Source organism: Pipistrellus kuhlii, unplaced genomic scaffold, assembly GCF_014108245.1.
Source record: "Pipistrellus kuhlii isolate mPipKuh1 unplaced genomic scaffold, mPipKuh1.p scaffold_m20_p_4, whole genome shotgun sequence".
NCBI lineage: Eukaryota > Metazoa > Chordata > Mammalia > Chiroptera > Vespertilionidae > Pipistrellus > Pipistrellus kuhlii.
In genome coordinates this window covers 579,914-607,646 of record NW_023425540.1, presented here as the reverse complement: position 1 = coordinate 607,646, position 27,733 = coordinate 579,914, and the positions used below count along the sequence as shown (strand labels likewise).

The following is a 27,733-nucleotide window of genomic DNA, read 5'->3' as shown; positions in this document are numbered from 1 at the left end:
GGGGTGGGGCGGGGTGGGGCGGACGGGGAGAGGCGGGGGCGGACGGGCAGAGGCGGGGCGGGGGGGGGGGGCGGGGGGGGGGGGGGCGGGGGGGGGGGGGCGGATGGGGAGAGGCGGGGGGCGGGCGGGGAGAGGCGGGGAGGGGTGGACGGGGGAGAGGCGGGGCGGGGGGGCGGACGGGGGAGGGGGGGCAGATGGGGCGGGGCGGGGGGGCGGACGGGGAGAGGCGGGGGGGCGGACGGGACGGGGCGGGGGGGCGGACGGGGCAGGGGGGCAGATGGGGCGGGGCGGGGGGGCGGACAGGGAGAGGCGGGGGCAGGGGGCGGACGGGCAGAGGCGGGGGCGGACGGGACGGGGCGGGGGGGCGGACAGGACGGGGCGGGGGGCGGACGGGACGGGGGGGGCAGATGGGGCGGGGCGGGGGGGCGGACGGGGAGAGGCGGGGGGGGGCGGACGGGGAGAGGCGGGGGCGGGGGGCGGACGGGCAGAGGTGGGGGGAGGGGTCGGACAGGGAGAGGCGGGGGGCGGACGGGCAGAGGCGGGGGGCGGACGGGGCGGGGCGGGGGGCGGACGGGGAGGGGCGGGGGGCGGACGGGAGAGGCGGGGGGGTGGACGGGGGAGAGGCGGGGGGGGGCGGACGGGGCGGGGCGGGGGGGCGGACGGGGGAGAGGCGGGGGGGGGCGGACGGGGCGGGGCGGGGGGGCGGACGGGGGAGAGGCGGGGGGGGGCGGACGGGACGGGGCGGGGGCGGACGGCACTCACCGGCCTGCTTCAGGTACGCCCGCACGGCCTCGGCGGCCCCCGGCCCGTCGCCGTACACCGGGGTGACGGTGATCAGGTAGCAGGTGCTCTCGGCCAGGCGCCCTGCGGGGAGAAGCGGGTGAGGCCGTTTCTCCTGCGACGGGAACGCCCGGCCCCACGGCCCAGGCTCCACCGCCACTTCCTGACCCCGAGCTTCCGGCTGAACCGGCAGCTGCCGAAGGGCCCCGACTGGGCCGCGCTCAAGAGGTGCCTGCTTGTGAGGGTCAAAGGTCACCCTCGCTGTCCGGGGGTGGGGAGGAGGGAGCACACACACTGGGAGCAGTGGGCAAAGCGTTGATGCCGTCAGGAGTGAGGACGGCAATAGTCCGGAGTGAGGCCGCTGAGCTCTCGGCACCGGAATCTGCCTCCTAGCCCGACGATGTGTCTGTCGGTGAGCCTGCTGCCTGAGCCAGGCCCACATGGTCGGGCGACTCGGAAAGAGTCGGGGTCATTTCCCCAGAAAGCACCCCATTTTACAAAGAGAAGTGATCCTGACTCCACCCTCTGGAACCCCCCAGGCGAGCGGCTGCTGCTCTGCCACCTGGTGACTAGCAGGGAGCAGGGAGCACACACAGGAGCACACACACATACAGGGAGCACACACAGGAGCAGGGAACACACACAGGAGCAGGGAGCACACATACAGGGAACACACACAGGAGCAGGGAGCACATAGGGAACATACACAGGGAGCAGGGAGCACGCATAGGGAGCAGGGAGCACACACAGGAGCAGGGAGCACACACACAGGGAGCACACACACAGGAGCAGGGAGCACACACACAGGGAACACACACACGGAGCACACACAGGAGCAGGGAACACACATAGGAGCAGAGAGCACACACATAGGAGCAGGGAGCACACACAGGAGCAGGGAGCACATACACAGGAGCAGGGAGCACACACACAGGGAACACATACAGGGAACACACACAGGAAGCAGGGAGCACGCATAGGGAGCAGGGAGCACACACAGGAGCAGGGAGCACACACACAGGGAGCACACACACAGGAGCAGGGAGCACACACAGGAGCAGGAACCGAACACCTGGCTGTGCTGAGCCCTGGCCGCCCCCAGGACCACCCTCTGGGGCCGAGGGCGGGTGGGAGGAGCCGGCCTGAGGTCAGGCCAGAGGCCGCAGGTACCTGTGAGGTGGGTGCGGTGCACACTGCCGTCCTCCTGCTGCCAGTCGGGGACGCAGGGTGCCTTGTCAGACAGCGCGCACCACTCCAGGATGTACTTGCTCACAGGCTCGCGGGGGGCGCTCCACTCCACCCACAGCCGGTTGTCTTTGGGAAACGCTTTAAGGTCCCTCACGGGGCGAGTAGCTTCAAAACACAACGTGGACAACACGGTGGTAAGTAAACATTTAAACATTTAAAATACCGATATTTTGCATTCATTTCCATAACCGTGCAATGTATCTTGCTATCATTTTTGTAGCATATATGTTATGTTGTAACATTAGCATGTATTTCCAAGAACAAATGCACTTCGTTGTAATTTACACGTAGTCACTGTATTAGACCCTTCTTTTCCCAGATGTTCTGTGTGGGCCAATTATAATTTTTCTTCTCGGAAAGCTACCGACAACAAATGTTTAAGTTGTGTGCTCATCAGGTCCCAGAGCTTCAGTGACGTGACAGAACGAGGGAGCACATGGCCAGCGAAGGCCGGCGGGCGGCTGGCAGCCATGCCCAGGCGGGCAGCTGGCTAAGGGAGCCGAGAGGGAGGTCAGAGCGCTGTGTCCTCACGGCGCCCCTCCCCCGAGCCCTTGGGAGCCAGGCCCTCGGACACCCACCTGCAAAGTCACAGGCGGGGATGGTGAGCACGGTGGCATCCGAGGTGCCGACCAGGTTCCTGGCGGTCAGGGTTGCTGTGTAGCGATCGCTGGTGAGGTTCACCGTCAGCTTCGTGTCCCTGACCGTGTAGTTTTGTGACCGTGATTTCCACCTTGTGAGAGTCACTTGGTAATCCAAGATCTTCCCGTTGGCTTCAAATGGAGGCAGGGTCTGTAAGACACTTCATGTCAGAGCATGTTCCCTGCAGGGTCTGTAAGACACTTCATGTCAGAGCGTGTTCCCTGCAGGGTCTGTAAGACACTTCATGTCAGAGCGTGTTCCCTGAGGCCAGACCAGAGCTGACTCGCCGTGTGCTGCCCTGCCAGCAGGCTGGACCTCAGTGCTCACTGATGGGCCAGGCCTCCGTGCCCTCTTCACCGTGGGGGCAGGAGCACCGCCCACGGGCGAGGCGAGGCGGAAGGGCCGAGGGCAGTGTAACGTCCGTCCCGTGTTTTTCTGCCTTTTTCAGGGTGATTGAGACTCGGCCCCTGTCCTCACAGGCATTCTCCCCGCTCCGCCCCCTCCCGCCCCGCGGAGGCCTCACCAGGCTCTCGCTGCGGCCTGAGCCTGCCCTCGCCAGCAGGTGCAAGGGCGGGGCTCCGTGTGGGGTGCTGCTCAGCGCGCTGAAGGGCGGTGAGCGGAGTGGAAGCTACGGCCCCCCTTGTCACACCCCCACGACGCACGGGCTCCGGAGCTGGAGAAAGACGTGGCCTGCTCACCTTCCACATGAGCTGCACCGACCGGGAGCCGTGAGCAGGCGCAGGCTCCACCTTGTACCAGAAGCTCGGGGCCTTGGATGGTCCTAAAGGAATGACACGCACCTGCTAAGCGTCTTATTGTCACAGAGACAAAGCCTGGAGCGCACTCCCTCTTGTTACCATCCCCACCCTCCAGCCCGTCCCTCCCTTACACGGCCCGTCCCTCCCTCACACGGCCCATCACCACCCGTCTGGCCGGGAGCCGGGGTCGGGGGAGTGGGGCCTGAGGAGTCAGTGACATGGAGGCTCCTGTAATCTCAGAGCCATGAGGCCACAGACAGCCCTAAGAGTCCCATGTAAGCCCTGTCTACACGTGCGCGTACGGCCCCCATGACACACATGAGACTGCGAGACGAGTTAGAACAGACGGAGTCTCTCTGGGGACCACCGGTGCGGTAAGAAGTAACTCAAATGAGCTCACGGACAGCCACCAGCACTGGAAACCAGCGTTTTACAAAACAGAGCCAAGTGCCAGGAGGCAGGCTTTCCCATCCCCGTGGGCTGCCCGACTCAGACACACGGGGATGAATGTGAGTGGAAAGCATGGCTGTCAGCAGAGTTTCAGGAGGATCTGAACCAGTCTAAGCGATGCTGTGCGGACCAAACCCAGAGAGAAGGCCCCGAGGCTGGGAGCTGCCTGGGGTGCACGGGGCCTATCCACAGCAGACAGCGCAGTGCAGAGGTGACACCCAGAACCCGTCTGGGCTGGGGGTGGTCCCTCAGCAGCACCCCGAGGCGCAGTCCTCGGCTCCGGGGCTCCAGAGAGCACACGTGCGGTCCACCAGTCTCCTGCCCAGGACTGCTCCTGCCGCTGCGGTGGGTCAGTGGCCGGGGACACCTCCGTACGTCCTGCCCACTCCTCCCACAGCGCCTCCCCACACAGTGTGGACACCAGGCCACGGCCCACTCCTCCCACAGCGCCTCCCCACACAGCGTGGACGCCAGCCCACTCCTCCCACAGCGCCTCCCCAGACAGCGTGGACACCAGCCCACTCCTCCCACAGCGCCTCCCCTCGCAGCGTGGACACCAGGCCACTCCTCCCACAGCGCCTCCCCACTCAGCGTGGACACCAGGCCACGGCCCACTCCTCCCACAGCGCCTCCCCTCGCAGTGTGGACACCAGGCCACGGCCCACTCCTCCCACAGCGCCTCCCCTCGCAGTGTGGACACCAGGCCACGGCCCACTCCTCCCACAGCGCCTCCCCACACAGCGTGGACACCAGGCCACGGCCCACTCCTCCCACAGCGCCTCCCCTCGCAGCGTGGACACCAGGCCACTCCTCCCACAGCGCCTCCCCCCGCAGCGTGGACGCCAGGCCACTCCTCCCACAGCGCCTCCCCACTCAGCGTGGACACCAGCCCACTCCTCCCACAGCGCCTCCCCACTCAGCGTGGACACCAGCCCACTCCTCCCACAGCGCCCCCCCACACAGCGTGGACACCAGGCCACGGCCCACTCCTCCCACAGCGCCTCCCCACACAGCGTGGACACCAGGCCACGGCCCACTCCTCCCACAGCGCCTCCCCTCGCAGCGTGGACACCAGGCCACTCCTCCCACAGCGCCTCCCCTCGCAGCGTGGACGCCAGGCCACTCCTCCCACAGCGCCTCCCCACTCAGCGTGGACACCAGCCCACTCCTCCCACAGCGCCTCCCCACTCAGCGTGGACACCAGCCCACTCCTCCCACAGCGCCTCCCCACACAGTGTGGACACCAGGCCACGGCCCACTCCTCCCACAGCGCCTCCCCACACAGCGTGGACACCAGGCCACGGCCCACTCCTCCCACAGCGCCTCCCCTCGCAGCGTGGACACCAGGCCACTCCTCCCACAGCGCCTCCCCTCGCAGCGTGGACGCCAGGCCACTCCTCCCACAGCGCCTCCCCTCGCAGCGTGGACACCAGCCCACTCCTCCCACAGCGCCTCCCCACACAGTGTGGACACCAGGCCACGGCCCACTCCTCCCACAGCGCCTCCCCACGCAGCGTGGACACCAGCCCACTCCTCCCACAGCGCCTCCCCACACAGTGTGGACACCAGGCCACGGCCCACTCCTCCCACAGCGCCTCCCCACACAGCGTGGACACCAGGCCACGGCCCACTCCTCCCACAGCGCCTCCCCTCGCAGCGTGGACGCCAGGCCACTCCTCCCACAGCGCCTCCCCTCGCAGCGTGGACGCCAGGCCACTCCTCCCACAGCGCCTCCCCACTCAGCGTGGACACCAGGCCACTCCTCCCACAGCGCCTCCCCTCGCAGCGTGGACACCAGGCCACGGCCCACTCCTCCCACAGCGCCTCCCCACGCAGCGTGGACACCAGGCCACGGCCCACTCCTCCCACAGCGCCTCCCCTCGCAGCGTGGACACCAGCCCACTCCTCCCACAGCGCCTCCCCACTCAGCGTGGACGCCAGGCCGGGGCTGCCTTAGCTAGGCTACCAACACGTACACTACGGCTGAGAGCCTGTGTTTGAGTGAAATGGTCACTAGCCGACAAGGAGGCCGTGGCCCCGCAGCCCAGGCGGGCGCCCGCGCGGCAGCACAGGTCACTCACGGTCCTCGTAGGTGGTCCCCCGCGCCTCCTCGCTCCAGTCGCTCCAGAAGCCCTGGCCGTCCTCCTTCATGCAGCGCAGCCGGAACACGTACTCGGTGAAGGGCCGCAGGTCCTGGACCGTGAAGGAGGAGCGGGTGGACGCCGTGTCTTCCAGAGGAACCTGGAGCAGAGAGACAAACCCCGCGGCGTCAGGACCGATGGCAGGTAACTAACGAACAGCCTGGGGTGTGAACGGGGGCTCGGGAGAAGTCAGTCCAGTCCGAAAGCAGCTGACGCTGGGACGCAGCCACTTCCACTGTCAGCCCTTCCTCCGGGGTCAGACTTAGAATGACAACAGCCAGCACAGGGGCCTGGCGAGAACGGGTCGGAATTGTACCGTCTTTCTGTCAGACAGGATGTGCTGCAGAACCGCGGGGAGTGCCGGTACCTGGGTCCAGGCTGCGGTGCCTCGGGCCCGGTACTGGATGTCGTACTTGAGGGTGATGAACTTGTTGATGCTGGGGTTGACCCAGCTCAGCTTCAGGATGCTGGACAGCTCCTCCGAGCTGCTGACGGACACGTTCCACGGGGGGACGGGCTTCACTGGAGGAGGAAACGAGCCTCAGGCCCCCGGCTTCTGCACACCCGCCCTCTCTCCTCTCACAGCCCGGCCTGGCCCCCTCAGTCCGATCGTCACACCCGAGGAAGGAGCAGTGTCCTTTCCATCTTTTCAGCTCAGAGATCAGAGAACGGCAAATATGACAACATGCAGAACTTTTAAACAAGCCGGACACCACACACGCACACATACGCACACACGCACACACACACACACCATGACCATCTCCTGTGAGAACACCCGGAGGTCACAGGCCTGTGGGGCCAGCTGTGGGTGTGCTGGGACGACGGGCACTTTGCTTTGTCCAAACTATGTTATTTTTAACAACAAAATGAACCGGCCAAAGTGACCAAAACCTAGACTCCTTCAGCTACCGCCACGGCGAGCGCGGCCAGGCTACCTCTGTCCACGGGGTCGAAGTTCATGTGCTCGGACGTGGCCGCCCCCAGGGCGTTGCGCGCCTCCACCCAGACCTCTATGTTGACGAAGTACACGGTCTGGTACTCCACGGTGCACACGGTGGGGCTGCCGCGCTTCGTCTGACAGTCCGGGAACTTGTCCGTGGCCCTGAGTACACACGTGGAGGGTCGGCATCAGAGGAGACCGGAAACACGAGCGTCTGAAATAACCGGCTGCTAAAACAGACCTCCTTAAAAGCTGACCTGCAGGGGCGGCTACAGGGCTAAGCCTCGGGCTGACCTGGCAGGGCCACAAACAAGTCCCAGCGTGGAGGCAGGGCCCTCTTACGCTGACTAAGCCTGGCCTGAGAGCGCTCCCTGCTCCTGCCTGGGTCCTAACGGCCGGTGGGAGGTGCAGCAGGTGCTGCCAAACAAGGGAAGCTCGCAGGTACACTGCCAGCATGTTTGCTGTGTGCGCTCTGACTATGAACACTCCGCTTGCAGGCCGCAGTGGTCTCTCCACCAGAGAAGCAGCGCCCCACCAGGCCCCAGCTGCATTCTCATCTGTCCAATCCCTCACCGCCCCCTCGGGCTCACCGACCTGCTGTGCTGGAGCGGCACACTGACCTCTTATCTTAAAACACGTCCGATCTGTATCTACACAGAGTTGTTCTCAGACGCCTACTCCATCCAGCATGCCCCTCGGCCCGCCCCTGATCCCCGCTCCTCCCCGCCGCGCGCTCAGTGCCGCTGCTCTCCCTTCATGCACAGTCCTCCGGCTGCACAGTCCTCCCGGCCGGCGGCCTCTGCGCAGGGGGCACGGGGAGGGGTGCGGACAGGGTTTGTGTTACCCAGACGAGCCCCGGCCCGCCAGGCAGGCCAGGTGACCGCTCTCAGACCTCTGTCTCCACAGGAAGTTCAGGTGGTTTCTCCCCTCACTCACATTTACATTATGCATCCATGAAGAAAACGTACATGTGCTTGTTGTTTCTTAAAGTGAAAGTATAAACCCAAACCGAGGAAAAGCACCAACTGAAACGTGACGACAGCGCTCAGGTAGCGTCAGGCACACTTGGGTGTGACGGTGGAATGTAAAGTGTCTGTATCCTTTAGAAACATGACTAGAATAGTCACGGATGTGTAACGTGACCTCAGACCAGCTGGGGGGTGTACACATAAGGCACATGCCGAGAGCTGCCGTCACTAAAGCGGGGCGGTGGCACACAGATTCATTACACGACCCCTCCCCCTCTCACGCTTCCGATGTTTTAACGCTGAAGGTCCAATAAAGTGTTTAAAACCTGCATTTGACGTTCCTGCTGGACAAATACAACCCCGCACCGCCCGACCTCACACACGGGGACAGCCGGACCAAGGACTTGCCATTCGGACTTGAGGGTGAAGTTCGTGTCCAGGTGCGTTTCCCGCCCCGGGTCCCACTGGCACGTCATCCTCTTCCCCTCGTTCACAATGCAGCTCAGGTTCGTGGGCTTCTCCGGAGGCACTGGGAGGGGAAGGGAGTGACTGTCAGACGCCCGCGTCCACCACCAGCACGCATTCACACCCGCCGAACAGGGGCTCCCTGAGCGCAGAGCACCGCGTCCCCAGAGCGCCCTCTGGAGGCAGTGTGTGCGCCTCGGCGAGAGGAGACAGGCGGAGACACGCGTTCACCGGGCTCTCTCCCTCCGCCCTTCTGGTGGGGGCGGAAGCAGAGCCAAGGGCAGGTGGCAGACCCGGCCTCAGCGCCTCCTGCCAGCTCACCTGCCTGGACACAGACTCCTCCCACTCTCACTCCCCTGCTCAGGCGCTCGCTCACTGCAGGTGACTCTGAACCAACTCGCAGGTTTAACTCGACAAGCCTCCTCTGGGAGGAGGGCCTCTCCTGTCAGGGGACTTTTCCGTAAACGACAGCCCAGGGTTTCAGGGGTTCTGCATGTTGGTAATGACACTGTGGCTCCGCTCCTAAGCTTGTTTTTAAAAGGCACTGGCCGGACGAGGCCTGTATCTCCTCAGACTCCCGCACACACGCACACGCAATCCCGGGGACTGAGCACTCACGGCCGGAGAGGACGCGGACGCCGTACACGTTCTGGTCGATCTGCCCGAACGCGTGGACGTTGCAGGTGAGCTGGGTGCTGAGCAGGCCGACGTCGGCGAAGGTGACGCTGGCCGCCGTGCGGTTCAGGACGGTGTACTGTGCGCGGGGCACCGTCTCGTGGTTGGTCTTCCAGAAGATGTAGGAGGCGTTGACGTGGAAGTAGTCCATGCACTTCTCCCGGAGCACGCAGACCGCCGTGAAGTTAGAGCCGAGCCGCACGACCGGAGCCTCGGGGACGATGTAGCCGCAGGGATCCAGGAGTTCCCCTGGACAAGCAAAGGCGCACGTGGTGCGGCTGCGTCTCCCCGGCTGTGGCCTGGCCGCCCGTCACCTGCCCGGGACACCGCCCGGGACCCCAGGGCAGCGCTCCGGGCACAGCCTCTACCAGGGGTCCTCAAACTGTTTAAAGTGGGGGCCAGATCACGGTCCCTCAGAGAGCTGGAGGGCCGGACTATATGAACTACTAATTCCTACTGTAACACCTCGGCTGCGCTCACTGCCCAAAAAACCTGGCGGGCCGGATCAGACTCCTCTGCAGGCCGCCTGATCTAGACTAAGGGGACAGCAACATAAACTTAACTTCGAGTTAAAGAACAGACGATATGACCAGGGAGTCAGTAGTTTTAACCACGCAGAACGAGAGTGATAGGAGAAATGGGGAATGTTCACGTTTCCAGAGAGAAACAAGGCGTAAAAGCCCCTTCCCAGGTAACCCCGTTTTCACAGGCGCCCGCTCCCGGAGACCAGATTGTAGAAAGCGGCTTCCACTAAGAAAGGCACGGATACAGCAGCCGGGTGCCCTGTGGGAGGGTGGGAACGTGGGCTGGAACACGCAATAGCACACGTTAGAGGGAACATGAGGACACGGCTGGCACTCGCCGCTGCAGGTCCAAACAGATCAATGCTGAGCTGGCTGGTGGCCCAGGGTCAACTCGCTGACCCAGGAGGTCAGAGGCGGCGAGCAGTCTGTCCAAAAACAGCTGCCGCCTCCCCCTCGGTTCTGCGCTGCCCACACCTGCCCCGTCGCAGGGTGTGCCACTGACTTCCAGGCCGGGCCGTGCAAACACCACCTCCTCAAGCACGCCTCTCCTCGTGGCCCTGCCCTGGAGCCGGGGTGCGTGCGGGTGCCCAGCCCACGGGGAGACACGTGCCACCAAGCCCTGCCGCAGCACCTGGCAGGCCGTGCAGCGTGCAGATGGGCCGTGCTGCTGTGGAGGCTCTGCGCCTGGCGGCCCTCTGACGCCCGTCCCACCGCGGCTCCAGCCTCAGCGTCAGGTGAAGCGACAGCTGACGGGTCTCCTAATCCTTCATTTAAAAGCAGTCTCCCTTCCCACCGACAGCCGTTGTTACTGAGCCCACAGCGTCCCACTTCGTAAATCACCGAGGCAACGTCCTCGCAGCCGCGGCGCTCGGAGGATAAGCCGGAGCCGGCGCTGTGATCTGCGGTGAGAACGCCTGCCGGGCTGGGGGGCCCTGGGCACTTACCCATGCAGGCCGCCATGAACAGCAGCAGCAGGGCGGGCAGCGTCCGCGTCCACGGGGCCGACATGGTGCGGGCGAGTCTGTAAGAGAACGGAACATCACTGTCACTCCTCCGGCACCTTCCCCAGCCTCCTGCTCCCCCAGCCCGCTCTCTAAAAGGGGCAGAAGACAGCCGGGTCTCTGCTGTCCTCCCGAAGTTACCGCTACGTCAGCGGAGTGGGAGCCGGCCGTGTGGCTCCACGGCTGTGCGCTGGCCCAGGACCCAGAGGTTCCAGTTGGACTCCCCGTCAGGACACGCCCGGGTTGCAGGCTCGATCCCCAGTGGGAGGCATGCAGTGGGCAGCCAGTTAGTGATACTTCTCTCTCATCAATGTTTCTCTCTCTCCCCCTCCCTCCCTCTAAAAATCAATAAGAATGTTACAAACAGAGCTGGAAAACGACTCCTCCTCAGGTGAGTGAGAAGGCGCCTGTTCTTTTAGGAAGTCCTCTGAGGGAGCATTGGAGACGCGTGTCTGCTGGCAGACCCATCAGAACCGCCTCAAGCTCCCTGCACAGAGGAAAAAGCCGGGACGCACAGCATGACCACCCCCCACCCCCAATACACGAGGACGCCTACACATCCCTGAGATCCCCAGGAGACAGACAGCCAAGGGAGCCCAAGAGGCAACGCACAGGAAAGGAAATACAAGTAACTCACAGATGCGATGGCACACACACCCCGTCACAGCAAAGAGAAAGGGCCCCTGCCCAGGATGCTCTGGGAAGCAGCCTGCAGCCCTGCACCAGGCAGAGCCCCTCCTGAGACCCGCCTCCTCGCCAACACCGCACGGCGGAGCGAGGGCACCTCCCCACGCTGAGCTCAGGGCAGCTCCCCACAGTGGGCGCTGTCCTGGACACTGAGTCGCTGCGGTGAGGTCGGACCACGCACATCTACTCCGGAACGGGACCCACGTGACAAGGGCAGGCAGGTGCAGACCAGCACGCTGCAGTGCACAGCCAGGCACAGAGGCCGGGTCAGAGGGCGTCCCGGGGGAGGGGGCGTCCCGGGGGAGGGGCGTCCCGGGGGAGGGGGTGTCTCGTGGGAGGGGGCGTCTCGAGGGAGGGGGCGTCCCGGGGTAGGGGGCGTCCCGGGGGAGGGGGCGTCCCGGGGGAGGGGGCGTCCCGGGGGAGGGGGCGTCTCGGGGGAAGGGGCGTCCCGGGGGAGGGGTCCTCTCTGGGGACGGGGTATCTCGGAGGAGGGGGCGTCTTGAGCAGAGGGCCAGTAAGCATTCTGGGAGGTGGGGCGTGTTCTGGGCGTGATGGATGCTGGTGCACCACGAGCTCGCACGCGCGCTTTGTGGACATGGGAGGTGCAGTCATGAAACAGTAACAACGAACACCAGTGTCCGACACACCCTCCCTGTGCGGTGAGAACAGACCCTGTGGTGACTCAGGCCCTCGCACCAGCCACCGTGCCAGCGGCACAGCCTCCCAGAGCCGTTCAGCTGAGACGGCACATCACAGTGAGTGATTCACAACAACCCAATTAAACAAACCTGCGGCACGGGACCGATCACAGCTGCACACCGACGGCTGAACCTGGCATTGCACCGAGAGGCGTGTGCCAGCCACGACGGCCGGTCATTCACGAAAGTCCGGGACAGACCGAAGCCACCTGCGATTCTGCAAAGTGCCCGGTGAAGCCGGGCACACGCAGCCCAGGGCACACGCAGCCCAGGAGGGGCCTGCATGCGCAGCCGTGTCAGCTCTCACAACACGTTAGCACAGAGCGCGTTTGTCACGTGTGCACAAAGCGACAGGAGAGAGATCAGACCACACGAACTTCCTTCCTTCCTTCCGTGCGCAGAGACTCCACTTGGACACTGGCGGAGGCTAGGTGGGAGGCGCCCCACCCGCCCTGCCACGCCCCATGTCCTCCCTCTGACGCAAGCACGGTCCAAAGTAAACAGTTTACATTGGAAAAGGCTCTTCTCCCAAACGAAGCTGCCCCTCCCCGCTCACAGCCTCCCCATCCGCACGGCAGCCCAGCCGCTCACAAAGCTACTCCACAGCCGCGCGCTGACTGACTGACAGGTGCAGGAGAGGCCACTCCCCCGACTCCTTCCTCATTCCCCACGATCACCTCACGCGCGTTCCTGGAGCGCAGAACACGCGAGCAGGGGGCAGCCCCACGGCAGGGCTCCGTGGCTGTGGGCGCCGCGCCCACCACGCGCCACGCTCGGCCAGGATGCTGCAGAGCCACCTCTCCGTTCTGAAAGGACGGCCAGGAGAGGTGGGGGCGGAGGGAGACACGCAGCACCGCTGCGCTCGGACCTGCTGTAACGGCGGAGGGGCCAGGACTGCTCCTTCCTCCGCCTCGCACCCTGGACGCAACGTTCCCCTGAAGCTGCCATCAGCGCCCCTCTCCCCGCCTCTCCTGCAGAGCGTCTAGTCCCGTGGCCGGAAGCCATGGTTTGCCGCTCTGTTGACTAATGAGTTTGTCAGCCACTGGTATAGTCTGTATTACTAAAAGGGCAATATGCTAATTAGACCAGACATCTTCTGGACATCGTTCGGACAAAGCCACGGTGGCAGGGGCTGAGGCAGAAGCGGTTAGGGGCGATCAGGCCGGCAGGGGAGAGCAGTCAGGGGCGATCGGGCTGGCAGGGGGGAGCATTTAGAGGATAAGAGAGGGTGCAGGCTGAGGGACGCTCCCCCCACACCCCACATGAACTTCGTGCACAGGGCCTCTCGTCTAATTATAACAGTGCTGCACACACGCTCCCCGAGACCTGCACAGGCTCTCAAAAGCTGCTCTGAAGCTGAAGCGGACTCCTGCCGGACCTGGGGAGCTCTGCTCCCAGCACCGACGGCCGGCCCGGCCACGCTGAGGCAGCTGGAGACACAGCACCTCGGCTAGGACTGAGTGACATATCAGAAGTTAAATTTATAACAATGACGTGTTATGAGGCAAAGAAATACGTATTTTTAAATTTTCAAATAAAAAGAAATGGAAAAACGTCAAGTGAAAATTCTCTATAATCCACCAAGGTAACAACTGAGCAATTTCGTGGGTAATCTTGCAAATTTCCCGTTCTTTTTATTTCTTCGTGCTGCACTGCTACAGCTATTGTGGTCGGAGGACCCCAAACATAAAACTCACCCCCTCCCATCTGCCTCTCGCAGCTCAGCGTCTTCTCTCTACATTACCCTCGTGTCATTTCATGTTCCACACGTGAGGGAGATCGCACGGCTTCCAGACGACGCCCGGAGCACAGCGCCCGCAGGCCACCTCTGTCATCACCAACGCAGGCTCCCTTCTCTTCACCCAGAGTCCACACGCACCTTCCCATCCCCGCTGAGGACAGCTCCCGCTGCGGACAGACCGGGTCTTGGCTTTGTAAGTAACACTGAACACAGGGGCGCGGATCTTGTCAACTGCCCACGTGCATAACCTTACATTCCGTAACAGGCACTTCTTTGTTTTATACAAACGGGGTCACAATAGTAAACACTAGTTCCTACAGCTTTGTTCACACTCACCTCCTCACCCGGGCTCCCTGCCAGCCGCGCTGCTCACACTCCCCCCATCTTTTCCTCCGTCGCCCAAGCACCTTCTCACATGGGGCAAGCAGGTCCTGGGAAGGGCCCGGCAGCACACAGGTCAGGCTCCGAGGGCCTCCCCTCTCCTGCAACCAGGCCCTCTGCCACGGGAGTGCTAACGGGGCCACAGACAACGTGTAGACACGGGGCACGGCCGAGTCCCAATAAGACTTTTACCAAAACTCACGTGAACCCATGCATGGACCTACATGTAAAACCCAAAACTTCGAGAAACCTCTGGGAAGTTGTTAGCAAAGATTTCTTAGACACGACACTGATTGATAAATGAGGCTTCATCAAAACGGAGGCTCCTGCTCTTTAAAAAACACGGTGAGAGGATAAAAGACCAGCCACAGATTGGGAGGGAACACTTATAAATCCATTTCCCAACAAAGACCTATTCCAGAACGTGTTTTTACACTAAGAAAACAAACCTAATTAACAGGCGAGCCGCATATCTGAGCAGACTCGTCACCAAGAAGGAAACAGCTAAGAAAACAAACACTGTGTGCTCAGCTCTCCCTCCCGGTACTTTCCAAGAGAAACGAAAGCGACATCCACGCGAGAGCCGGGGCCTGGCTAGACCACAGTCTGTCCGTGCACCGACACGTGAGGCCCATCACGCAGCGGACACGTTCAGTGCTTGCCGTGCCGGTGTGCTGCTGGACCTGGCACATACAGGGGACCAGCCCCGTTCCGGCTGGGGCAGGAGCTCACGGTGAAGTGCTGACTGCCTGGCTGAGCGCACACTCGGGGTCAGACAGCCCGTGTCTCCCCCAGCCCCGGCTGCTGCAGAGCCGCCGGGCGGCAGGGAGCTTCCTCCTATGGCAGACGCAGCTCGGAGGCCTTCCCCCCTGAAGGCCAGGACAGGGAGATGCTGGGGGTCGTCCGTCACTCTGCACCGTCTGGCAGCTTCCTCAAACATACAACAACCAAACGGATGGACATCAAGGGGAGAAAGAAGAGCCCGCAGAGGGTCCTCCATCAGGAATTAGAACCCGGTGCCAGGCTGTCGGGACCAGTGCACGTTCAACGTAACTGCTGCAGGGAAGATCACAAGAAGGACAGCGTGCCTCGACGTCGATAACGATAACAGGAATCAGGAATGTGACAAAAGCCCTGTTCACAGCAGCATCCAGACTCGACTGCGTCCAGGAACACCCCAGCCGGACTACACAGCAGCTTGTGACCAACACGGTGGAGCCTTCCGAGCTTCCTGCGAGCCTGAGCGTCCAGGGGAGGGACATACGGGCAGGGACGTCCTTCTCCTGTTCCCAGTCCAGAGCAATGAGGCCCAAACCCGAACTGCAGAGTGGCTGCGGATTGCACAACCAGCGCAAGATTTCACGGGAAATGCCAGAGAATAGCCCACGCCAGCTCCCAGGAAGAGCAAGCAGCACTGGTGAGGAGACCACCATCTGCTGAACACACTGCTGCCGGCTTTCAGGAACTGAGCCACGGCACTGGCAGGGAAGCAGCAAGCCCTCAGGGTGTGGCTGCCGAGTCCAGGAACAGACGTGGGGTTCAGAATAGGCCTGCCCCTGCGGACCACTCTGGCCTGTGAACTCTGAGGAAAATGTAATCGAGACCGCAGGGCCAGAGAAACTACCTTCCCTGAAGAATTCTCACCTGGGCCTGGCCCCTAACAAGCGACTCCCGGAAATAACGTCTTAGGAAGGACGTAAGGGAAGGACGAACTACAGACCATCTGCTCTTCTCATCCGGCAAGCGCACGCCACACCCCCCGCCCCCCCAGGCCTGAGATGGCCTCAGCTCAGAGGCCACGCGTGCCTCCTCCTCCCTTTCTGCCTCTGAACCTCTGACGAGGGTGAGGCTCTGGCTCCCGTGCTCATGGGCTCCCGGGGTGAGAAAACGGCTTCCGCCTGCTCAGACCCAAGCACGCGGCAGGGCACAGGCAGGCCCGCGGCTCACCTGGGAAACAGCACACTCGGTAACGTAACACAGGAAGGGACTGTTCCGTCACTCACAACGGCAAGCCTACCTTTGTTGCCACCCTGAATTAACTTAATACCTTTTTGTTGTTGTTGACCCTCACCTGAGGATATTTCCCACTGGATTTCAGGGAGAGTGGAAGAGAGAGGGAAAGACAGAGAGAAACATGGATGTGAGAGAAACACATCGATTGGTTGACTCCCCCCCTCGCCCTGACCAGGGTGCTGGCCCAGGAGGAGCCCACAACCCAGGTAACGGGCCCTTCACCGGAATCGAACCCGGGACCCTTCAGTCTGCAGGCCGACACTCTATCCACTGAGCCAAACTGCCAAGGCAGTATCTAATTTTTAGAAAAGCATCTCATGCCCTAGCTGGTGTTGCTCAGAGGATAGAGCGTCAGCCTGCGGACTGAATGGTCCCAGGTTCGATTCCGGCCAAGGACATATGCCTGGCTTGTGGGCTCAAACTCCAGTAGGGGTGTGCAGGAGGCAGCCCATCAATGTTTCTCTCTTATCACTGATGTTTCTATCTCTCTCCCTCTCTCCTTTCCTCTCTGGAATCAATAAAATATATTTCTTTACAAAAAGAAAAGCACCTCCTATGACTGGGGGGCGGGCGGGTATTGCAAAATAATAACAGTAATAACCAAGTAGCCCAGAGCCCCACTTCCTCCCAGACAGACCCCCCAGGTGGATCAGGGGCCTGCATGTAGGATGCTGGCAGGAAACGCGTCCTCACAGTTCAGAGAAGGCCTTTTACACATGTCGCCCTTGAAGCCAAATGATAGCTCTTCCTGAGTGAGTTCGAAGTTCAGAGGGGGGCACAGGCCTGGGTGCTCAGAGGGGGCACCTGCCTGGGGGCTCAGAGGGGGGTACAGAAATGCAGGGAACGCCAGGGCAGAGCGGCCCAGGGAAGCCAGCTGTGGGTGAGCCAGGGTTTCTGCAGGGAAGACAGCGCCCCTAACCCTGGAGGGCGCTGTGGGATCTAGCCTGGCCCTCGACCTCCGGTGAGGGGCTGGGGCAGGGCGGGGGGAGGTACACACAGCAGACGCCCGAGGACCAGCGGGAAGGCACGGTCAGGAGCACAGGGGACACAGCCGGCCAGAGTGCGGAGGTCCGCTGAGCAGCGTCACACGAACGGTGCCCTCAGGCAGGGCACCCAGGCTCACTGGCCACGGGTTCCCTGTGCGGAGGAGGGGTCGCCTGCTCTGCAGCTTTAAGACGGGAACCTACACGAGCCCCACGTCACTCACCGCCCATCAGCCACCTGGATTCCCACCGAGTCTCCTGGACACTGGACCGGCACCGACGAGGGAGGCCCGGAGCCCGAACACGGCGAGGGCTCGAGGCCTGCCCTGGGCTGGCGTCCCTGCCTCTCGAGCGCGGCCCACGTAACCACAGCGTGGTTGCCTCTGCCCTTATCTCCTGGTCTCGCAGGAAATCTCGGCTGGCTTATCTCCTGGCTCTGTGGGAACCCAGAAGTCTGGCACCTCATTTAAAAACACCAGCTGTGACCCTCAGCAACATGACATCGCCATCCTGGCGGGGCCCTTTTTAAATCCCCGTTCCCTGTCATCGCCCTGAGCTTCCCGTCTCTGGTGCACATGGATGTAACAGGTCTGAAGACAACACCCACACAGGTCATGCACCCGTGTGTACAGACACGCACACACCTTCCTCGAAAGTCACCGTTCTTCTCTCTGCCCGTCGGAAAAGACTGTCCTCCGAACGGCCTAAGCCGATGGCTGGGCTGCCTCCCGCCTATCCTTCACCTTTCAGCTGTCCTCAGCTACAAACCACTCCCGGCTCCGTCCGTGCGGCCTTCTGAGTGCTCTTTCCGCCCTCCGCCTGACCCAACAGATGCAGGAGCACACCATGGTTACCCTGCCCCTGGCTTCCAGCCCTCTCTGCCAATCTTCTGAACGCTCCCGGTGGATAAAAGCCTCTAAAACACAACGTTACAGCATCACTCTTCCCTACAGGCTTTGTAAAGGGTGAACAATCCAAATGTGTCAGCCACGTAAGCTCCAACTCCCGCCTTGGACCGGCCTGGCCCTTTCTAGTTGACCTCTGCTTGCAACGGCCCCCTCTTCCCTATCCGAATCCCACCACGCTCGGGCTGACCCCGGCACCCTCGGACCCTCCCCATTTCCAGTATCTCGGCAAGTGGGTACCCCATCAGGACTGCCTGCGCTCAGGCCAGGGCCAGGCCGACAGCCGCCGCGTCAGCGCCAGCCTGGAGCTCCCGAGGCCACAGGCAGTGCGAGGTCTCCCTGGTGTGCGGTCGGGAAGCTGGGAGGGAACCCACGCTGAACAGACTGCCTTTGCCCTCCGAGGCTCTCCCAGCTTCTCCAGGAGCCAGGCAGCAAACGGTGCAGTGGGAGCCCCGACTCCATGGGAAGAGGCTCCCCGAAGGAACACATGCACCCCACAGCACGGCTGTGCTATTTACGAGGACACGATCCGGACACAGCGGCGAGCCCATCGGGGAGGAGCGGGTCAGCAGCTGGGCCATCTAACCCGGAATACCACGCAGCCAGCGGCAAAGGGAGGGCGGCCTCTTACCCCGCCCGGCAGCAGGGCGGTGCCTGCGAGGACCAGACTGAGGAATAAGACAGGGCGCTCTCCCTCCAGTGAACCCAGTGAGCACAGTAAACTGAGGGACAAAACAGACCCAGAGGCAGGCGCACAGAACAGCCCGCGGGGTCTCAGCGGGAAGGGGGTGGGAGGAAAGGCTGACCAGCGAACTTCTGCACTTATGTGGACAGACAGAGGACAGAGCAGGAGGGCCTGGGGGAGGGGGAGAAAGTAGGGGGGGAGGTCCATGGGGGAGGGGGCATCCGTGATAGTTCAACAGGGAAGACAAACTGAAGGAAAGAGAGCGAGGCTCAGGGAAAGCACATCCTGCTGAGGTCCTCACTCCCAGGAAGGGGCAGCGGCCGCACAGGGTCTGGGGCGGAGATGGGGGGTCGGGGGCCGAGATGGGGGGTCGGGGGCCGAGATGGGGGGTCGGGGGCCGAGATGGGGGTCGGGGGCGGAGATGGGGTGTTGGGGGCACGGATGGGGGGTCGGGGCAGAGATGGGGTGTCTGAAGCAGAGATGGGGGGTCGGGGGCGGAGATGGGGGGGTCGGGGGCGGAGATGAGGGGGTCGGGGGTGGGGATGGGGGGTCGGGGCGGGGATGGGGTGTCAGGGGGCGGGGATGGGGGTCGGGTCGGGGATGGGGTGTCGGGGGGCGGGGATGGGGGGTCAGGGGCAGAGATGGGGTATCAGGGCGGAGATGGGGTGTCAGGGGCGGAGGTGGGGTGTCGGGGGCGGAGATTGAAGGGTTGGGGGCGGAGATGGGGGGTTGGGGGCAGAGATGGGGGGTTGGGGGTGGAGATGAAGGGTCGGGGGCAGAAATGAGGGGTCCGGGGGGAGATGAAGGGTCGGGGGTCAGAGATGGGGGGTCGGGGGTAGAGATGGGGGGTCGGGGGCGGAGATGAAGGGTCGGGGGCAGAGATGAGGTGTGGGGGAGTAGGAGGGGGGACAGGCCTCGGTCCCCTCCCTCTCCGTGGAGCGCGGGACACCTCCTGCGCAGTTTGGCAATCACCAACCTGCCCTCCAGGCGGCGAGGAAACTTAAAATAAATGGAAAAGGCCGATCCCCAATGACCAGAGCAGGAAGGCCGGTCGGCGGCGCCAGGAAGCGGGCCCAGGCGGCGGCAGCGCTGACCTCCGGAAGGCGGGCGGGGACGAGGCCCACAGACCGATGCCGTCCCCCCCCCCCCCCTCCGCCTATGGCCCTGCCGCCCCGCTGCCGGGAACAGCCCGCCCCGCGAGGAGCCGGCCCCGCTCCGGCCCAGCCGCTCCCACGCCGGCCCGGCCGCCTCCGGGGGCTCGGGGCGCTCCGGGGCTGCCGCTCACCGCTCCCCCTCACCGGCCGGCCGGCCGGGCGCCCAGGGCTCCGAGGCCGTTCGATCGGCACCGCGCCCGGGGCAGCGACGGAGCGATCAGGGCCCGCTCCCTCCTCGGGACGGGCTATGGGCGGGAGGGACCCGCACAACCGGCCCGCGGGGGCCCGGGGGCGGGGTGACCGCGGAGGGCGCCCGACAACACCGGACGGTCCCCTCGCCCCGGCCCCCCGCCCCGGTCCCCCCTCACCTCCGGCGGGAGAGGAGCCGGAGCGGCCGGGGTGAGGGAGCGCGGGGCGGGAAGAGGGGGGCAGACGCCACAGGGAGCGGGGGTGCGCGTGTGTTTGGGGTGTGTGTGTGTGTGTTTGGGGTGTGTTTGGGGTGTGTGTGTGTGTGTGTGTTTGGGGGGTGTTTGGGGTATGTGTGTGTGTGTGTGTGTGTGTGTGTTTGGGGGGTGTGGGGGGGGTGTTTGGGGTGGGGGGGTGTTTGGGGGGGTGTTTGGGGTGTGTGTGTGGGGTGTTTGGGGTGTGTTTAGGGGGGTGTTTGGGGTGTGTATTTGGGGGGGGTGTTGTGTGTGTGGGGGTGTTTGGGGTGTGTGTTTGGGTGTGTGTGTGGGTGTTTGGGGTGTGTGTTTGGGGGGGGTGTTGTGTGTGGGGAGGTGCCGGGTGCTGGCCGGGGGCTGTGGGGCCGGAGGCTGAGGGCGCCCCGCCGGGGCGCTGAGATTAGGGGACGGGCTGCGGGGTCCGGGCGGACGAGGAGGCGGGATTCCCGCCGGGACCGGGGACGGCGCTCGGGCCGCGATGGGGACGCCGCCCGCCGGGCCCCGCGGCCGCCTCCGGGCCCAGGCCGCCCGCCTCGCCCGCGCCCCGCCGCCGCTCACCTCGCGCGCCGCTCCGGGCTCCGGGCTCCGGGCTCCGCGGCTCGTCCCGCGGCGCCGGCCCGGCCTCGCAGGGCGCCGGCCTCTCCTCGCCGCGCCGCGTCCCCTCGCTCAGCGTCCGTCCGGCCTCGTCCTCCGCAGGCCCGGCGCCTCCCCGCGGCGGCCCCGTCCCCAGGGCCCCGCCCCGCCCCCGCGGGCCTGCGCGCCGATTGGCCGCCGCGGACTCGGCGCGCCCGGCCATTGGCCGCCGGCTGGCACGGCGGGGGGCGGGGCCGGACGGCGGGGGCGGGGCCTGGGACCGGATTCCCGTAACGCGCTCCAGCGTCCCGGATCCGGGGCCGCCCGCGCGTGAGGCCGGGATCGAGGCCCGCCCCCCCGCCTCCCGCCCCCGCCCCCGCCCCGCGGTGCCGCGGGAGCCCCGCGTGGAGCCAGGGCGGGCGCCAGGCCCTCGTGCCGCCTCCCTGCTCGCCTCCCGCGGGGACCGGCCGCGAGGGGCCGCGGGCTCCGTGGGGAGCGGGACGCGCCTCCCCGGGGACGCGGAGGCTCGACGCCCGGAGGGGTGACCGCAGGCGGCGGCCTCGGGGCTTCGGCCGGGCCGGGGAGACCGGACAGCGGTGTTCCTGCTTTTACGCCAGCGAAGGGGGCGGGGGGCAGGGCCCAGGCCGGGACCCTCGCGGCTGTATCTCCCATGGGTGTCCGAACCCGGAGCGAATCCGGTCTCCCTGCATCTCGCCCCCACCCCACCGCCGCCCCCTGGGAAAACAGCTGCAGAGCCACTTCGTTCTGTGTGTGTGTGTGTGTGTGTGTGTGTGTGCGCGCGTGCGCACGTGAATGTAGGAGTGTGTGTGTGTGCATGTGTATATGAATGTGGGAGTGGGGGGGGGGGGTGTTGTGTGGGGTGAGGGGCTCCCTGGGAACAATGCCAGGCTACAGAGGGCAGTAGAGGTTTAAGGACTGGCACAAATTACACCCACAGACCAACACAACTGTAAGGTTCTTCATTACCTGGAGGAATCAGCGAGGAAAACACACCACACTATTTCTTAGTTGTGACCATGTAATTTTTAAAAGACACAGGCAGCGGGCCTGCTGTGTGTCCAGAGCTAAAAGAGTCGCAGGCAGGCTGGGGATCCATTATCCCAGGCTGGTCGCCCCTGTCACCGTGTCTAACCAGGGAGGTGCCTGCGTGGCCCTCCTGCTCTGCCGCTGGCAGCAGACTTTGCAGATCCAGCAAACACGCAGGGACGGTGTCTCAGGCTCAGTGCGCCTCCCGGCTCCCCGTTCCGTGGTTTAAACCCTGCTTCCTCCCAGTGGGAGGGAAGGCTCTGACAGGGCGGCTGCAGGGGCTGCGGAGTTAAAGTGCGGGAAGCGCTGCAGAGGGTGTGCTCAGCCTGTGGGACTGTTCTCTTACTGAACTCGGACTCTGTCCGTGCTCCCCAGACCGCTGGAGACGTGGCCTTCTCCCATGGGGAGAGACCGGGCACAAGTCACTCAGCTCGTGGGACAGGAAACCCAGTCCTCCGTGGGATCTGCTCCCGGGTGAGCCCAGCCCCAACCTCCAGGAAACGCCCCTCGGGGGGATGGATGGTGGGAATCCTAGGCCCACAGAAGGCATTGGTCATGGAGCTCAGAGCAGCGAGGGCGTGTCTGCCCCTCGGTTGGAATGAGATGACCTGGCAGACACCTCCGGAGGGCACTGGCCCCGAAGTGACACCTTCAGGGGAAGGATGGGTCATTAGAAAGCTCTGTGGTTGAGCATCGACCTATGAACCAGGAGGTCACAGTTCAATTCCCGGTCAGGGCACAGGCCTGGGTTGCGAGCTTGATCCCCAGTGTGGGGCGTGCAGCAGGCAGCCGATCCATGGTTCTCTCTCGGCACTGATGTCTATCTCTCACTCCCTCTTCCTTCCTCCCTGAAAGCAATTATACATATATATATATATATATATATATATATATGTACATACACACATATTCCTGCCAAAATGGGTGGATAAGTGGGGGCCATTTTGGATTTCAGATCATTAAAAGCAGAGAGGGTGAGCTGAGGACACAGGTTAGCTGAGAAGGTGAGCAAAGCCGGGGGCGATGTTACTCAGCAAAGCTGACAACCAGCTGGGGGCACGCTGGGCCTGCCGGCTAGTGGCTTCGTGTGGCCCCGCCCAGGACACCACAGACCTCCTTGCCTGTGCCCAGCGGGCCCCCCGAAACCCTGTGTGCGCGCCTCGGCACGCCCCCAGGTTCTGCCTCCGCCCCGTGGTTTCACATCTTCAGGAATGACTCACACCTGACCCACCGTGTCTCATCCTTTTCAGTGCCACTGAATCCGAAACCCGCAGCTGGGGCCGCACCTCGACCCGTCATCAGGTGAGGCCGCCACCTGTGCCGGCTGGCTGTGCGTGGATTCTCTCCCCACCCACCCGCCGCTGCCCCTGCCCCTCGTCCTCCGTGACTGCCAGTCTCTGTTCTCCCTCCTGGTGGTTACTGAGCGGGAGCGCTCTTGCCAGCCATGGGCTGCCCTCCCAGAGCACCTTTGTCTGTGACCTTCAGCCTCGGTGACAGCAGCAGCGCCGTTCCCTCTCCCCTTTCCCGGGACCTCGTCAGCCCAGCCCAGCCCTCCTCCCGGCACAGACCCTGCTGTCACTTTTCCCTGGAAAAACCTAGGTCGTCCCTGTGAGCGTCCTTCACTTTTCTCCACTTTCGGAGGTTGGTCCTTCCCCTGGTCCTTTTCAAAGGGTTCCTCCTCCTGTGTCTCGCTTCAGCAGCTCCCACGTTCAGTACCCTCCTCTCAGCTTTCTCGTTGTGAGCGTGGAATTCCTTAGAAAACACACTGAAATGGCGGACTCAGCGGTGAGCCGGCGAGCTGGCGGCAGCCTCAGAGCCTCCGTTTGCCGACCAGAACGGCACAGGTGTCGGGAGCTCAGCACCCGTCTCAGAGCCAGGTGGGCAGACCACACGGAGACACACATAGTGAAGTTTGAGATGAAACAGGAACTTCAGTCAGGCTGAAGCTAAATTCCCAACCTAGAAACCAGGAAAAACCCACTTCATCCCAATAAGCTGAGCGACACCAGGACTCCATTTCAAACATTTTCCTGAAGATAATAAATATGCAGCAGCACAGGCTAAGACAGTGGTCGGCAAATGGTGGCTCTCCAGCCACATGCGGCTCTTTGGCCCCATGAGTGTGCTCTTCCACAAAATACCACGGCCTGGGCGAGCCTGTTTTGAAGAAGTGGCGTTAGAAGAAGTTTAAGTTTAAAAAACGTGGCTCTCCAAAGAAATTTCAATTGTTGTCCTATTGATAGTTGGCTCTGTTGACTAATGGTTTTGCCGACCGATGAGCTAAGATACAACTGGAAAATGCTCACAGACTGCTCACAGCCACGTAACGTGCACCCCGATCGGGGAACAGCACACGACCAGCACCCCAAAGCCCCCTTATCATGGGGAGTCTCAGGTGACCCCCATCCTGACACCACATCCTGCAGTCTCACAGCCGTCCTTTTAAAGCCGAGAGGCCAGCAGAAGCTTCCCCAGGGTGTCGGTGGGCGCGCACCGCACTTCACTTTGCTGAATGACGCTGGAGAGCGGAGCTCACAGTGGACTCACTCTGCACGGAGGTTAATCCCGGTGAGGACCCCGCCCCCTCCTTCTCTGACCTCCGGGAGCCGGGGCGAGGGCCGGGCCTAGTGACCTTGCCGATCTCGGCCACAGGGAGCTGCAGAGGCCAGGCCAGCGCAGACGTGCAGCCCCAGTCAGGCCCGCCCCGTCCCGGGCACCCCTGTGCCCAGGCACCCCGAGGCGAGGCGGCCTGGCCCGGCTGCAGCCTGGAGTGGCCGGCTGGCTCCAGAACCCCCTCCCGGGATTTGGACCCTCCACCCCCGCAGGAGCCCTGACACCACCCTTCCCGGAGCCCGGACACTCGCTGTTAGCTCTGAGGCAGGGGCTGACCGCTCATCTGAAAGCACTCGATTCAGGGACAGCAGGCCCCGTGCTGGGAGCCCGTGGGTCCATAAGCCGGGAGGTGAGGACAATATTCCCTCCGGGGGAAGGCGGCCAGGGTGGCCGGCCCTCGGGGGCTGGGCTGGAGCAGCACTGACCACTGGAGGGGCGCCGGCCGAGGGCCGAGGGGCAGGACTGTCATCCTGAAGGACCCGCTTTTTCTAAAGGACCGTTAGCTTTTCTCTCTGCCGGCCGGTGCTGGGTTTGCCTCCTGCGTTCACGTGTGCCAGTTCCTGCTGAATTCTTCCCGTGTGCTTCTGCCTGCAGCCACCAGCCTCTCTGAGTTCCTTCCTCCATCAGACGTGGACCTTGGTTCGAACCACATGGGAAGTGGGATTGGGGTGCACACTAGCATGAAGTGGGTGTCTTGCCTTGGGTTCAGGCATTACCAGGGACAGACAGACAGTCCCCCTCTCTTCGAGGGGACCACAGACACTCAGGCTCAGCACAGGGTCCGGCGGGAGGGTGCTCTCACCGGGGTGCATTCGGACGAGCTCACCCCATGAAGAGGACGCACATGCTCTGTGGGCCCACCAGGGCGGCCGTGACTAAGCCGGAGTCAGGGCCGGAGTCCTGCTCTGCCGCTTCCTTCCTGGCTGAGCGGCCTTGGCACTTCCCCTCCTTCCTTGCATTCCACCGCCCTGAGGGCTGGGGGGTCAAAGGCAGCCCTGGCCTGGCAGTCCTGAGGGCTCTGTTGGGCCAGAGGCAGCCCTGACTGCCCTGATGGCTCTGTGGGGCCGGAGGCAGCTCTGGCCAGGCTGCCCTGAGGGTTGGTGGGGCGTGGAGGCAGCCTGGGCCGCCCTGAGGCTGGTGGGGCGTGGAGGCAGCCCTGGCCCGCACAGGGTGGCCTGAGGCCAGATGCGAGGAAGCAGAAAAGGGCTTGCCCTGCACACTCAGCTCAGTACAGCCCAGCCCCGCTTGGCTGCTGCTGTCCACGCAGGGCTTCCTGGCCGAGGGCGTGAGGGTGGCGGGAGGCGGGTGGCGGGAGGGAAGGGGTGGCAGGGGCGTGCTGAGCAGGACAGGCACAGGTTCAGATGCAGCTCCCCAGATGCTGGGCTGCAGGCAGCGGCTCCCTCCCGGACTGCACCCACCCAGACTGCGGTTCCCTGTCGTCCTTCACTGGCTGCCCGGCCAGCCCAGCAGCCCAGGCCTCGCCCTCCCCCCCCCCGGGAGGAGGAGCCCCGCCAAGGGGCGGGGGAGGCCCAGGAGCAGTGACTGCTGCGGATGAGCGCTCGCCTGTGCGTCAGGAAATGGAGGAAGGTGTTGGAGAGTGAGAGTTTTTGCCCATTTCAGAGAGGCCGTGGACTCTGCCCCAGAGAGAGTCAGTGCTGACACCAGGCCCGGCCTTGAGATACGGTCTCCTGGCCCCTTCCCGGCACGTAGGCCTTCTTGCACAAATCACTGTCGGCTTTCTGAGGAACAGGATGACCCGTGAACATCATGGTCGTCAATGGCATGGCCCTGACATTATCTGGGAAAAGCTGTTTTGTCTTGGGTTGCTCACTCTGTAAACACAGGATGTGGTGAACGGGCATAAAAGGGGTCCTGCACAGAGGGTGGGGCTGCTCTCTGGTCTCCCTGCGTCGAGGGAGGCAGAGCAGTCGCGGGCCGACTCTTCAGCGTGGGCAAATGCAGCCGATGGCCGTGAGGCGGGGAGACCGGCCTGCGGGAGGAGCCGGCCCGTGTGGCCACCGTGGCCGCCTGCCCCCACGGAGAAGGGAGAACGGTGACCGGAGAGGAATCCGGGCACGTGGCCCTGACCACTGAGCTTCGGAGTCCGTGCGGCCGTCCTTTGGGCGTTATCGGCGACGTGCAGCCTGGTTACGAAATGGTCAGAGTCTCACCCCGAGGAGGAGGGCTCAGGTTCCCAGGGCGGGCGTCCAGACACAGATCTCTGCCTCCAGCCCCTCCGCCCCGTCTCCAAGGGCCTGGGCGCTGGCCTGGGCTCACCCGGCTACACATCCCTGACAAACGGCCTACCCTCCCTGCTGGCCCGGCTCCCGGCGCCGAGCCCGTGGTCCGAGGCACCGTCCTGAGGGACGTGTTCAAGCCCCACTGCTTCTGCTGCGTCCTGTGACCCACTGACGGAGGCCGTGTCCGCCCGCAGCGCCACCAGTGTGCGTGCCGGAGAGCGGGAGAGCCGTCCATCCAGTGAGCTCGAAGGATGGCCACACGCCGGCAGCCTCCGCACCCCGAAACGTGAGAAACGCAGGCCCCGGCCCCCCCAGAGCTGCTCGATGAGAAACTCAAGGAAGCCAGGCTTTAGTATATTCCCACCGTTTCAGAGAGGAAGGGGGAGGGGGAGAAAGATCAGTGATGAGACAGAATCCTTGACCGGCGGCCGCCTGCACCCCCCCCACTGGGGACCCAGCCCACAACCTGGGCCTGTGCCCGCGCCCCGAATAAAACTGTGACCTCCTGGTCCATAGGTCAATGCTTAACCACTGAGCCACGCAGGCCGGGCAGGAATCACTGTTTTAAAAAGCCCTTTAGGCCCTAACCGGTGTGGCTCAGTGGATAGAGCATCAGCCTGCAGGCTGAAGAGTCCCAGGTTCGATTCCAGTCAGGGGCATGTACCTTGGTTGTGGGCACATACCCAGTAGCGGGTGTGCAGGAGGCAGCTGATCGATGTTTCTCTCTCATCAATGCTTCTAACTCTGTATCCCTCTCCCTTCCTCCCTGTAAAAAGTCAATAAAATATATTTTAAATAAAATAAAAAGCCCATTAAGTGATTCTGACATACGATAAATAAAATTTGAGGTGCTCTGTGCCAGCCTCCGCAGTCGTACCCCGAACTGTGCTTTGACTAGAGCCGAGTTAGATGCTGTCCTGTGGAGAACATCCTGTCGGCACAGCTCAGAAGGCTTTGCTCAGACAGAGGAGGTGGCGTGAG

The 27,733-nt window shown here is 63.6% G+C and overlaps 1 protein-coding gene across 3 annotated transcripts in view; it reads right to left on the bottom strand.

Moving 5' to 3' along the window:
• Positions 1-21,023, bottom strand: part of IL6ST (interleukin 6 cytokine family signal transducer) — a 29,003-nt gene extending 7,980 nt beyond the window's left edge. For 2 of the 3 annotated variants that reach the window (XM_045571486.1, XM_045571487.1), the window contains exons 1-11: positions 20,838-21,023; positions 10,536-10,612; positions 9,011-9,316; positions 8,336-8,456; positions 6,955-7,121; positions 6,384-6,538; positions 5,957-6,116; positions 3,366-3,448; positions 2,607-2,817; positions 1,951-2,133; positions 763-864 (exon numbers count right to left, since the gene is read on the bottom strand). In XM_045571486.1, coding sequence (XP_045427442.1) covers positions 763-864; positions 1,951-2,133; positions 2,607-2,817; positions 3,366-3,448; positions 5,957-6,116; positions 6,384-6,538; positions 6,955-7,121; positions 8,336-8,456; positions 9,011-9,316; positions 10,536-10,599 — 1,552 coding nt within the window. In that variant the 5' untranslated portion in view covers positions 10,600-10,612; positions 20,838-21,023. Of the gene's footprint in view, positions 1-762; positions 865-1,950; positions 2,134-2,606; positions 2,818-3,365; positions 3,449-5,956; positions 6,117-6,383; positions 6,539-6,954; positions 7,122-8,335; positions 8,457-9,010; positions 9,317-10,535; positions 10,613-16,007; positions 16,015-20,837 lie in introns of those variants that run through there. The other variant, XM_045571488.1, reaches the window with a different exon arrangement.
• Positions 21,024-27,733: the final 6,710 nt, after the last annotated feature.